Consider the following 14002-nt stretch of genomic DNA (forward strand, 5'->3'; position numbering starts at 1 on the left):
GCAGTGAGAGGACAACAATTTGTGGGACTTAGTTCTTCTCTTCCATCACTTGGGTCCCAGCCAGAAATGGAGCTCATGACACCAGGCTTGGCAAGCTATATCACTATCCTGCCCCCAGGCAACCTCTATTCTGCCCCAGTCATCACCACTCAAACTGGGCGGCCCCTTTGGGCCCTTCCAATGTGGAAGCATGTGGGTGCGATTTGTTCCCCCCAAGAGAAGACAAATATACAGGAGCTATGGTGAAGTTTCTCTGTCTGCCTCTCTCCTTGCTTCTTTCCTTTCTTTCCTCCCAGAATGGAGCCATCATGAATAAGGGCACAGGGCGCTGCCTAGAAGTGGAGAACCGGGGCCTGGCCGGTATCGACCTAATCCTTCGGAGCTGTACAGGACAGAGATGGACAATCAAGAATCCCATTAAGTAGATGGACAGAAGGAGGGCACATGGAGCCCAGACCCACGGCGGGGCCTGGTCATCCTCAGAACCAGCCACACGGTGGAGAGACAGCAGGCACCCAGAGGATGCTCTGTGGACCTCTCAGGGCTCCTCCAGGGCAGCCCCGGACAAAGGTGTTAAGTCCCCCTCAGGCGTTCTGCCTGTATACTTTGAAGATTTCCCCCTCACTCTTATCTGGGGACCAAGAGCTGCAACTTCTGGGTACTAAGGGGTGAGGCTGCTCATATCTCTCCACCGTATCATCTACCCCAGCATCAGCAGCTGGGACTGGCAGGGTCCCTCTTCCTCTCCTCCTCCTCTTCTTCCTCTTCTTCTCTTCCTTTTCCTCCTCCCATTCTCTTTCTCTTCTCTCTCTTTTCCTCCTTCCATTCTCTCTCTTACCCTCTCTCCTTTCTTTTCCTCCCTCCTTCCCTTTTCTTCCTCCTCCTACCCCCTCTCTCTTCCCCCTCTTTTCCTCCCTCCCTCTTCCTCCTCCTCCCATTCTCTCTCTCTTCTCCTCTTTCCTTCCCTCTTCCTCCTCCCCTTCTCTCCCCCCTCTCTTCCTCCCTCCTGCTCCTCCTCCTCTTCCTCCCCATTCTCTCTCTCTCCCCCCTCCTCTCTTCTCTTCTCTTCCCCCGCCCCATTCTTTGCTGCAGCTGCTTTGTGTAATTCACCCTGGACCTCCAAGACATGGGGGTCAATGATGGCTTTAGCCACATCCTAGCTCCTCCCTCTTGGAGAAGCAAGCAGTGAGACCCCCAAGGCTTCATTTCTCCTGAGGACACTTTGGCCCAGAGGCCTGTTTGCATCCCAAGGCAGCAGCCACTCGAGACCTTCCCAGTAAGGTGGCTTTGGGACAACGGTTCTGGACTCCTCTGGATTGTTCCTGAGGTTCCCTGTCCCAGTCACCTGGAGTCCTAAATACGAACAACATCAGCACTTGAGCCTGTGTCTGGAGAGAGCCGGAAGTCTGCTGAGCATGCTGGATGCTCTCAGCATCTGGCTGGGACAGCTCCGCCTGCCAAGGGTGAGGTGCTCTCTGGTTTTGTGGAGCAGCAAGGGTCTTCCGTGCAGGACATAAGGACTGAAGATGGGCACAGGGCCCTCTGCGACGCTTACTGCTCAGTTCATTTCACCCCATGCTTTGCTGACTGATGGGGGACAGAAGCGGCCATTTTCCTCTTTTAAGAGTGACTGCTTCTTTCCAATTGCCCTCTGGTTAGGGTGCACTTATAAATCAGAGTTAATATATGGATGCGTCTGCATGCACGGGGAAGCGAGAGAGTGCCTGCCTGAGTGATGCGTGTGGCTGGGTGTGTGTTTGTGTGCTTGAGTGTGTGAGTGTGCTCAAGAACTAGTCTTGGGCTTGTAGCTTCATTGCTCAGTGGATAGGGACAGGGATGCCTAGAAGAATGGGGGTGGGCATGTCCCTGGATCACGGGCCCAGGGGACATGGCTGGGTTTTATGTGCTAGGGTACCCTTTCTCTATCCCCTCCCCCAATCCCTTACTGTCCTTGGCCATCTTCTGCCCAGAGCCAAACCCTGTAGGTGCCCAGTGTGGGATCCAGTATCTCATGTGGTGGTATCTTTATTGGTGATCATCTCCTCGCCCCACCCTACCCCCACCTTGTGAAATAAATATGTCAGCAATCCCACAATGCAACCTTCGGCCTCATCCGCTCTTTGGGTTTTGTATTGTTTGCTTTTGTTGCTGTTACTTTGCAGTTGGGGTTTAAATCGAACTCAAGTACTCTACCCCCAAAATCCATATCCCCGACAAATAAGCTTGACTCTTCCCATACCCAATGACAATAGGAGAATTTCTGAGACACAGTGAAGCATTTTTGGGGTTTAAAGGCAGTTGAAGCTTGTTCTGTTTGGAGACAAAGCCTCAGTCTAAAAGACCAGGGATAGAAATGCCCTGACAATAAAGCAGGTTAGGGGAGGAGAGGGTTTACCTGGCCCATAATTCCAGGTTACAATCGATCATTTCAGGGAAGTTGAAGCAGGAATCTGAAGCATCTGGTTACGTTTATGTCCACAGTCAAAGTCAGAGAGAAATGAATGCATGTGTGTTTGCTTGTGTTCAACTCAGCTTCTCTGCTTTTATAAAGTCCAGGGTTTCCTGCCTAGGGAATGGTATTGCCTACAGTGGGTTGTGTCTTCCCAAATGGATTAACTTCACTAAGACATCTTAGACCTTCCCAGTATAGACTATTCCTATTGAGACTCTCTTTCTGGGTGATTCTAGATTGAGTCAAGTTGACAATTAAAGTTAATCATCATTGCCACCATGCCTGTGTGGATTTGGTCTTCTTAAAGGTAAAATAAACAAACAAACAAACAAACAAACAAACATACAAATAAATTCTCACAGATTAGGGCAAACCCTACTTACTCTTACACACAACATCTATTTAAGCCTGCACAGAACTTGGTATTTGACACTAGTTCACCCTCTCCCTTGCTGACCTCAGGTTAAGAAGCCAAGTTGTTCAGAAAGCACCATCTTAGTTGATACACACACACACACACACACACACACACACACACGCACTCGTGCATGTGCGCGTGCACATAGAGACAGAAAGAGAGGCATACACACACACAGATGTAGATACAGATATAGATGTAGATTTAAATATCAGTGGCCATATTCCTCATGTGTCCTTTGAGAACTGGGCTATGACATCACACTCATGGAAAACATGTATCTTCAGTTGTCACATTAAGTACTAGAGTCTGAGAACTTCCGGTTCATGGAGCAATGGAGACAGGGAGGAGAGAGTTGGCAGGCCAGAGAACATGCGTTGGGCTCTTGTATAAACCAACTCCTGAGGTTGCATCCACGTGGGGGTACAATGGTGAATGTCACGGGACTTCAATACCACAAGGCAGTAGGGCAGGATGGCTGGCTGGTTGGCTTGCAACATGGTGGTAAATGTTGGGTTTGGTCTCTTGTGGGGCTAATTCCTCATGTGTATCAGTACCCAGACTTTAAATCTGAGCACAGGTCATTGGTCCAAGGGTTCTGGAGCTGGGCTGGCCACTCCTGTAAGCATTCATGTCAATAATTTTCTCCCAAAGTCTGGGGAACAGCAGCCCAGGTCAACCTATGGTTCTATCTGGTGACATGAGTTGAAAGTGATTGGAGGCCAAAGAAGAAGAGAGGAACTAGTGAAGCCAGAGAGAGGGGTCAGAAGAGAAAGGATGATGTGGTTTGAGTGTGAAAAGTCCCCAGAAGGTTCATGTGGTTGAACACTTAGTCCCTAGGTAGCAAAAAGTGGTGAACCTTACTGGAGGATATGAGTCACTGAGGAGTGAGCTTTGAAGGCCTTTGTTTTTACTAGGGTACATGTGTGCATGCCCACATTTGTGTGCACATGTATACATGTAACACAGAACATGTGGAGGTCATCTTTGGTGTTAGTCCTTACCCTTCTACCATGTTTGAGGCAAAGCCTCTTGCTGTTCGTCACTGTTTATGCCAGGATACCTGGCCCAAGACCTTCTGGGAACTCTCCTGCCTCTGCCTCCCATCTCACTGTAGAAGCACTGGGATTACAGATGAGTGCCACCACAGTCAGCTTTACAGGGGTTTGGGGGGATCTTGCGCAGCAAGTGCTTAACCGACTCAGCTATCTTCCCTAAGACTCCTATGGTGCAAAATGCCCCAGCATCTCTCTACTTCTAAACTATGGATACAATGTACCCAGGCAGCTCACAACCCTGGCGCCATAATGGACTCTATGCCTTCTCAAACCATGAGTGGACATTGGTTTTTGGTTTGGTTGGGTTTTTTTTTGTTTGTTTTTTTAAATCAGGTGTTCTGTTACAGCAAGAAGTAAATTTGGTAACACAGAGCCCTGGGAAAACCTTCGTAACCAAGTCCTTCAGGGTGTTGGGATGTCCCAAGAGTGCCATCTTGCTCAGTAATAGCAAAGCAGCAAGCTTCATGCAACTCAAAGAAAGCTTGTGATCTTTCACCAAAGACTGGTATATGGCATAGTTTAACAAGGGCTGTATCATTTTCTCACTCTCATGATCACTTTGGCCTCAGAGATGGGTATGGCTGAGGGTGCTGGACTATGGTAGTCCAGTTCACTGCCCCCTCTTCTTCCTCATATTCTCCCCCACACACTCCTGTCTATGATCCTTTCTAGGTCTTCTGTCCATTTGATCTCTTAATCTCACAAAAAGTATATCTGGCAAATGTCCAAACTATCAAAGCTTGTGTCTTTGAAACTATGCATTGTGTCTCAAGTGTTTTCATGATGACCGCACTAAACTCTGGGGTCTAGAAAAGTATCAACAAGAAGGTGGGCATGGTGAAGCATGTCTGTGATCCCAGCCTTCAGGAGGCTGAGGCAGAAGGTAAGCCGTGAGTTTGAGGCCAGTTATTTTGTTAGCACCAGGCCACCTGGGAATGTATGGCGAGGCCCAGTCTCAAAAGCCAGGAAGGAGAAACAGTGAAAGGAAGGGGAAAAGGGAGGGAACCAAAGCAAAAAGGAAGGGAGGAAGGGAAGGAGAAGTGATAAGAGAGAGAAGAAAGGAGAAGGGAGAAGAGAGGAAAAGGAAAAAGGAGAAGAAAGGAAGGGGAGGGGGAAGTAGGGAAGGGGCAGCCATAGACAAAGCAGAGGCAGCAGTGTGGGAACTGGAGGCCATCTTGCCATCTCTACTGGGGTTGCTCTACTCATCTTGTTCACCTAATGCATTTCTCACTGGTAATGGAAAACATCCCCATTTTACAAAGTGAGCCCCACTAGGCCAGGCCACTCTGCTGGGACCATGAAAGCATAGACTGCGCCCAGTTTATGAACCAAACTCCTTCCCTGCACCTTTCCAGACCACTTCTAAGGGACAGATTAATGACAGCTGAAGGGGCGGGGACAGATTAATGACAGCTGGAGGGGCGGGGACACATTAATGACAGCTGGAGGGGCGGGGACACATTAATGACAGCTGGAGGGGCGGGGACAGAATGACAGCTGGAGGGGCGGAGCTGTTGGAGCCTGCTGAGGTGGCCAGGTGGTGGTTTGCTGGAAGCCCGCTCACCGCCAGCCTCCTGTTCTGATCGATCAGGGCCTTAGATCCCTTCCTGCTGGCTCTTCCTTTCCTTCGAGTCCTCGGCTACAAAATCTACCGTTTTCATCGATCACATAACTTTTCTAGATCTAAGTTAGGGGCCCGACGGGAGATTTTTCACTCTGGAAAACCACTTCAGTGCCAGCTGACAAGTGTATTTAATCACTTCTCCTGTGGGGGTGCTTTGCGCAATTCCTTTCAGAGATTAAAGCCAGGCTGTGGTGGCGCACACCTTTTATTCCCAGCACTTGGGAGGCAAAGCAGGTGGATCTCTGAGTTCGAGGACAGCCTGGTGTACAGAGTAAGTTCTAGGGCTAAGCCAGGGCTACACAGAGAAACCCTGTCTTGAAGAAAAAGGAATTATTAAAGATATATACAACATGCACAGAGAGAGAGAGAGAGAGAGAGAGAGAGACAGAGACAGAGACAGAGACAGAGACAGAGAGGGAGGGAAGGGGGAGAAAGGGAGGAGAAGGAAGAGGAAGGAGAAGGAGAAGGAGAAGGAGGGGGAGAAAAGGGGAGGGGGAGGGGAAGAAGGAGGGGGAGGGGAGGGGGAGGGGAGGAGGGGAGGGGGAGGGGAGGGGGAGGGGAAGAAAGGGGGAGGGGAGGGGGAGGGGAAGAAAGGGGGGAGGGGAGGGGGAGGAGGAGAAGAAGAAGAAACTTAATTTAACAGAATGTTTAAGAGGCTGGAGAGAGAGCAGAGAGGTTGCTCAGTGGTTAAGAATACTTCCCGCTCTTACACACGATCCAGTTTCAGTTCCCAGTACTCATGCCTCAGTTCACACAGGCAACTCTAGTTCCAGGGAATCTGATGTCATCTTCAGCCTCTGTGGCTGCTGTGATGCATCTACCTCTGTCTCCAGAGAGATGGGTTTAAAAGGCATTCATCATCATGCTCAGGACTGCCTGGAGTTTTAGTTTAAAAGCCTAGGGTCTAAAGGGATGGCTCGGTGGTTAAGGGAGCTTGCCGCTCTGGCACAGGACCTGAGTTCAGTTCCCAGCACCCACACACCAACGCGTACACGCACCACCTGTACACATACACACACACACATATTCGTCTACGCTCAAACGTGAAGAGAGCAAGGAGAGCGGGTGGGAAGGGTAAAAATCACACTCAAATGTATTCAGAATCTGCAAGTTGTGATAAATAAACAAATTTCATGATCTCTGCCCATTGTTTAACTCATATTTGAGGAGTTGGAGAGATGGTTCAGTGGTTGTCGCTCTTCCAGAACTCTTCCAGAGTTCAGTTCCCAAACCACACCAATCAGCGATCAGGTCACAACTACCAGCTCGATGGGTTCTGGTGCCCTCTTCTGGCAGCTGGGGGCATTGCATGCACATGAACCTAACTCCCGACATACATATATATCATTTAAATTAAGGACCTTAAAAACTGAAATCCTTAGAACTCGTATTTGAGAGATAAAAGAAGATACGATTTCTTGACACCCCTGTTCCTGGGTTGGCATGGGCCAGGAAGGGGAGGAGGCGGGACTAGGCACACAACATGGGCAGATCCTCTTACACTTCCCCTTTAAGGGGCCAACTGGTGGATCTTGCATATGCTACCTCCAGCTTGACTTCTCCGCTCCCCACTGACACTGGCCCACAACACCAACTGCTCAAGCAACGAGTGCCAAGGAGTAGAACGAGAAGCCAGAGAGGGACTGTACGTGCTGTAGATGTTTCCAGGACTCAGGAGGGCTGCCACTCCGCACTCATGTTACCACTACTCCTTAATAAGTTATCAAGGGCTCCTATTGCACAAGATCAAAATCTCATCTACTCTACCTGCCCTGTATGGGTTTCTCTCCTTGATGCTGTGGTAAAACACCCGAGAAAAGCAACTTAAGGGCGGAAGAGTTCGTTCTGGTTCATGGTTTGAGGGGATACGGTCCATCGTGGAGGGAAGGCAGGGTGGCAGGCGCGTGAGGCAGCTGCTCCCATTGCGTCCACAGTTGGGAAGCAGAGCTCAGCTCGATTCCTCTGTATTCAGTCCAGGACCTTAGATCACTGGATGACACCGCTCATGGCGGGTCTTCTCACCTCAATTAATTCAACTTAGCAACTTCCTCCTCACAGATGGGTCCAGAGGTTTGTTTCTACCATGATTACTGACCCTGTCGAGTTGACAAGATTAACTATTATGTTTCCTATGTATGACCAATATATCCTGGAGATGGGTTATCTTAGGGCAGAAAGCATTTCCTGACAGGGAGTTGACAAAGCCCAGAAGAACTTAGGCAATGTGCCTTACTGCCCAGCCCTCCGAGGTACTAAGGCGTCTTCTGTCCATCAGTAGTAAGCAGCCACTGAAGATCACAATCTGATATTATCACGGTGTGGTCCGCCTGGAATCTCAGCACTAGAAAGAATGATGAAGGCAGATTAAAAGCGAAAAGTCCAGCCTGGGCTACCCAGTGAACTCCAGGGCAGCCTGGGCTATACTAAGCACATGTGTGTGTGTGTTATGGTTCAACAAGAAATATCTCCCGCAGGCTATTGCATTTGAACACATGCTCCCCAGCTGATGATCCCCAAAAGGCAGCTATTGTTTAGGGAAGGTCGTAGAGACTTTCCAGCATGGTATCTACATGGTGGATGGAGGCATTGGGGGTGAGCCTTGAGGATGAGGTTTGTAGCCCAGCCCCATTCTGGTCCCAGCTTTTGTTTCTCCTGATTTACCACGAGGGGCGTCACCACCATCTACTTCTGTCATTGTGAGTTCCACTAAGTCCTCCCTACCATGATGGACTGATGCTGCAAGCCGAGATAAAACCTTGTAACTTTAAGAAGCTTCAGTCTTATGTTTTATCACAATCACAAGCAGTGCAATAAAGGAACAAACACCTCGAGGATCAATGTGCCTTCTTCAAACTGTTGTCTACACCTGGGAGGGAGGACCAACTACTCTACTGATCACAAACACCTCAGTGTACCCAGTTTGTTTTAGCCACCACCCCACCCCCAGGAGAAACGACTGACTGTCCTGGATAGGAAATTTTTTTTTCAGGACGAAATAGATACTGTTGAAAAGTTTTTAGTTGGAGTTTCTTTTCTAAAACGAATTCCGATTTTTCTTAGACTCAGTTTCCCAACAGGGAAAGGCCTGAGAGGAGGACTGGAGAGGGAGTCTAGCCATGAGTGAAAAGTGGGTCCTGCTCTTGAAGAGGATGTGAGTTTGGTTCCCAGAACCCTTACCAGGCAGCTCACCACTACCTGTAACTCCAGCTGCAAAGGATCTGATGCCCTCCGATGCCCTCTTCTGGTACCCAAGCACACTGCATATACGTGAACATATCTAATATCCCCCACCCTCTACGCATAAGTAAAAATACACAACTCTTTACAGACCTTGAGAGAACAATTCTCAACTTCATCTGAAGACAAAGCAAAACACCCAGAACAGCAAAAACAATCCTGTACAATAAAAGGAACTTCTGGACGTATCACCATCCCTGATCTCATGCTGTACTACAGAGCAATAGTAATTAAAAAACCTATGTGGTATTGCTATAGAAACAGACAGGTTGATCAATGGAATTGAATCAAAGACGCTTGGATAAACTAAACTATCACACCTACAGACACTTGAGTTTTGACAAGCCAAAATAATACAATGGGAAAAAAGAAAGCATCTTCAATAAATGATGCTGGTCTAACTGGCTGTCTGCATGCAGAAGAGACCCACATTTATCACCCTACACAGAACTCAAGTCCAACAATCAGGACCTCGATATGAAACTCGACACACTAAATCTAATGGAACAGAAAGTGGGGAATAGCCTTGAAAGCATTGGCACAAGAGACAATTTCCTGAACAGAACATCACTGGCTCAGGCTCTAAGATCCATAATTGATAAATGGGACCTCATGAAATTGAAAAGCTTCTGTAAGGCAAAGGACACTGTCAATAGGACAATACAGCAGCCTACAGATTGGGAGGAGATCTTCACCAACCCTATATCCTACAGATGACTAATATCCAAAATATATAAAGAGCTCAAGAAGTTAGACACCACCAAACCAAATAACCCAAATAAAAAATGGGGTACAGAGCCAAAAGGAGAATTCTCAACAGAGGAATCTTGAATAGATGAGAAGCACTTCAAGAAGTGTTCGATGTCCTTAGTCATCAGAGAAATGCAAATCAAAATGACTCCGAGACCCCATCTTACGCAGAGTGGCTAAGATCAAAATCTCAGGTGACAGCACATGTTGGTGAGGATGTGGACCAAGGGGAACACTCCTCTGTTCTTGGGGGTGGGGATCACTTGTGTGATCACTTTGGAAATCAATTGGGTGGTTTCTCAGAAAACTGGGAATAGTTCTACCTCAAGACTCAGCTATACCACTCTTGGGCATATACGAAAAAGATGCCCCACCATGCCACAGGGACACTTGCTCAACCATGTTCATGGCAGCTTTATTCATAATAGCCAGAAACTGGAAAACCTAGATGTCCCTTAATTGAAGAATGGATAAAGAAAATGTGGCATATCTGCACAGTGGAATACTATTCAGTTATTCAAAACAAAGACATCATGAAATTTGCAGGCAAATGGATGGAACTTGAGAATATTGCCCTGAGTGTGGTAACTCAGACTCAGGAAGACATACAGGAGGGTATGTGCTCACTTATAATCGGACATTAGCCATAAAGTGCAGGATACCCATGCTACAATCCACAGACCCAAGGCAGCTGGGTAATGAGGAGGTCTCAAGAGAAGATATCTGACTCTCACACAGAAGGGAAACAAAACAGTCATCAGAGGTAGATGGAGAACGGGGTGAGAGAGAGGGTAAGGAGGGGAACAAGGATGTCGATCAGATGTGAGGTGGGGTTAGGAGAGGCCTGGGAGTGGGGATGGAAATCGGAGGGGGGCATCTTTGGGACAAGCTGGAGACCTGGGACAGAGGAGGCTACAGGGAGTCTATGGGGGTGACCCTAACTGAGATTCCTACCACCGGGGGTATAGAGGCTGTAGTGGCCACCTCCTATAGCCAGACAGGACTTCCAGTAGGAGGAGGAGGACATAGACTCACCCACAAAACCTTCAACAGACAATAGTGTCCAGCCTACAAGATGTGCGGAGATAAAGTTGGAGCAGAGACTAGGGAACAGCCAGTCCCTCAACTGACACCCAAGCCATGGCGGAGAGCCAACCCCTGACACTATCAATGATCCTCTGCTATGCTTGCAGACAGGAGCCTAGCATAGCTGTCTTCTGAGAGGCTCTGTCCAGCAGCGGATGGAAACAGATGCAGGGACCCACAGGCTAAACAAGGCAGAGCTCAGGGAGTCTTGTGGAAGAGTAGGGGATAGAATTCAGTGAGCCAGAGGTGTCAAGAACGCCACAAGAAGACCTACAGAGTCATCTAACCTGGGCTTATGGGGGATCACAGAGACTGAACCACCAACCAAATAACACACAGAGGCTGGATCTAATCCCGCCCCACCCCCATTTGTAGCAGATGTGCACCTTGGTCTGCATGTAAGTCCCCTAACAATTGGAGCAGGGGCTGTCTCTGACTATGTTGCCTGCCATTGGATCCCCTTCCCTACCTGGACTGCCTGGTTGGGTCTCCCTGGGAAAGGAGGTGCTTAGTCCTGCTGGGACTAGATGTGCCAGGGTAGGTTGGTACCCAAGGGAGGTGTAAGGGGAGGGGTGACCAGGGTGAAGAATTTGTAAGCGTAATTGCCAATACGCCTACTGATCTCAATTTGATTCCCAGAACCCACATGGTGGAAAAGAGACCATGTGAACGTAGTATTCTGACTCCACACGTGCTCTGTGTTACAAGCATCACTCCCCCCAACCCACACACACAAAACACATCTATAAATGTAAAGAAAAGCCTCTGAGATATGTTCATACATGATTTTTTATGTGAGATATAGAACCTAGAAGCATAGATGAGGTAGGACATGCTAGCTCCCCGACACTGGCTTAGTTCACTTCATGTGATTATTCTCCATTGTACAGGTGGGCTCTAGAATGAATGAATGAATTGTTGGCTGTAAAATTTAAAAAGCACACACGTCCTGGTTCCCAAGAGTTCTCACTCTGCATGGGATCTGCGCGCTCTAGCTTCTTGTCTGCTTTCACACACTGTCCCCTTGGTGGTGGTTACCACGCCTGAGACTCACACCGTGTTCCGAGGGCCGCTAGCCCCAAGCATTCTACAGTCCAGCACGGCTTCCTGTCACGGACTCTGCTCACACTCCCAACTACCCAGTGAAGTCATTATCGGCAAACTGGAACCCAACGACCAGATTTATGTGTTAAAACGCTCAATGTACAATCCATCCACACAATTAGCTGACAACCAATGGGTAAGGATATCAACCGCCCACCTAGGTAAGATATAGTTTGCTCATCTAGACACACAAAATCCTGTACACATCCATCCCTTAAGAATATTCATAACAACCCGTAAATGTGCAGGGAGAGATCTTAACATCCACCTCCATGTTCTCTCAGCTGCCCCCTCACCTCGCTCCCTCTCTAAAACTTTTCTCCTGTCCATCCTTCCTTCTCATCCAATGACAGGCTTTGTTCTAATCCTGTACCTGCCTTCACCTGCAAAATGACATCAACCTACAATAAATAAATAAATAAATAAATAAACAAACAAATAAATAAATAACTCACAGATCTTCAGGGTTGAACATTACTTATAAGACAGCTTCCACTCCTTGGTCTATGACAGCTGTCAAATAAAAAAATAAATTTAGACCTGCGGATCCCGGCCCGCAGCAGCTCTCTGCTCCCAAACCCCGTGGGAGAGAGACCTCACCACCTGGTCAGGTGGGCACTCCTGAGGCTGCAGAGCAGAGGAGACCACCAACACTGCCCACCCCTACCCACATCCCTGGCCCAAGAGGCAACTGTATAAGGCCTCTGGGTTCCCGTAGGGGAGGGCCCAGGAGCGGCAGGACCCCTGCACCTGAGACACCGCCGGAACCTGAAGGAAACAGACTGGATAAACAGTTCTCTGCACCCAAATCCCGTGGGAGGGAGAGCTAAACCTTCAGAGAGGCAGACACGCCTGGGAAACCAGAAGAGACTGCACTCTGCGCACATCCAGACGCCAGAGGAAAACACCAAACGCCATCTGGAACCCTGGTGCACGGAGGCTCCTGGAAAGAGCGGCGCAGATCTTCCCGGTTGCTGCCGCCTCGGAGAGGACTTAGGCAGTACCCCACGAGCAAACTTGAGCCTTGGAACCACAGGTAGGACCAACTTTTCCCCTGCAAGAAACCTGCCTGGTGAACTCAAGACACAGGCCCACAGGAACAGCTGAAGACCTGTAGAGAGGAAAAACTACAGGCCCGAAAGCAGAACACTCTGTCCCCATAACTGGCTGAAAGAAAACAGGAAAACAGGTCTACAGCACTCCTGACACACAGGCTTATAGGACAGTCTAGCCACGGTCAGAAATAGCAGAACAAAGTAACACTAGAGATAATCTGATGGCGAGAGGCAAGCGCAGGAACCCAAGCAACAGAAACCAAGACTACATGGCATCATCAGAGCCCAATTCTCCCACCAAAGCAAACACGGAATATCCAAACACACCAGAAAAGCAAGATCTAGTTTCAAAATCGTATTTGATCATGATGCTGGAGGACATCAAGAAAGACGTGGAGAACTCCCTTAGAGAACAAGTAGAAGCCTACAGAGAGGAATCGCAAAAATGCCTGAAAGAATTCCAGGAAAACATAAATAAACAAGTAGAAACCCATAGAGAGGAGACACAAAAATCCCTGAAAGAATTCCAGGAAAACACAATCAAACAGTTGAAGGAATTAAAAATGGAAATAGAAGCAATCAAGAAAGAACACATGGAAACAACCCTGGACATAGAAAATCAAAAGAAAAGACAAGGAGCTGTAGATACAAGCTTCACCAACAGAATACAAGAGATGGAAGAGAGAATCTCGGGAGCAGAAGATTCCATAGAAATCATTGACTCAACTGTCAAAGATAATGTAAAGCAGAAAAAGCTACTGGTCCAAAACATACAGGAAATCCAGGACTCAATGAGAAGATCAAACCTAAGGATAATAGGTATAGAAGAGAGTGAAGACTCCCAGCTCAAAGGACCAGTAAATATCTTCAACAAAATCATAGAAGAAAAATTCCCTAACCTAAAAAAAGTGATACCCATAGGCATACAAGAAGCCTACAGAACTCCAAATAGATTGGACCAGAAAAGAAACACCTCCCGTCACATAATAGTCAAAACACCAAACACACAAAATAAAGAAAGAATATTAAAAGCAGTAAGGGGAAAAGGTCAAGTAACATATAAAGGCAGACCTATCAGAATCACACCAGACTTTTCGCCAGAAACTATGAAGGCCAGAAGATCCTGGACAGATGTCATACAGACCCTAAGAGAACACAAATGCCAGCCCAGGTTACTGTATCCTGCAAAACTCTCAATTAACATAGATGGAGAAACCA

General features: G+C 48.0%; 1 protein-coding gene across 1 annotated transcript in view; it reads left to right on the plus strand.

Annotated features, from left to right (window-relative positions):
- Window positions 1-2699, plus strand: part of Galnt17 (polypeptide N-acetylgalactosaminyltransferase 17) — a 450487-nt gene extending 447788 nt beyond the window's left edge. Inside the window, 1 exon segment of the mRNA NM_001025112.2 lies at window positions 297-2699. Coding sequence (NP_001020283.1) covers window positions 297-425 — 129 coding nt within the window. The 3' untranslated portion in view covers window positions 426-2699.
- The last annotated feature ends 11303 nt before the right edge of the window (window positions 2700-14002 follow it).

This window comes from Rattus norvegicus, chromosome 12 (assembly GCF_021556685.1).
Source record: "Rattus norvegicus strain SHRSP/BbbUtx chromosome 12, alternate assembly SHRSP_T2T, whole genome shotgun sequence".
NCBI classification, from domain to species: Eukaryota; Metazoa; Chordata; class Mammalia; order Rodentia; family Muridae; genus Rattus; species Rattus norvegicus.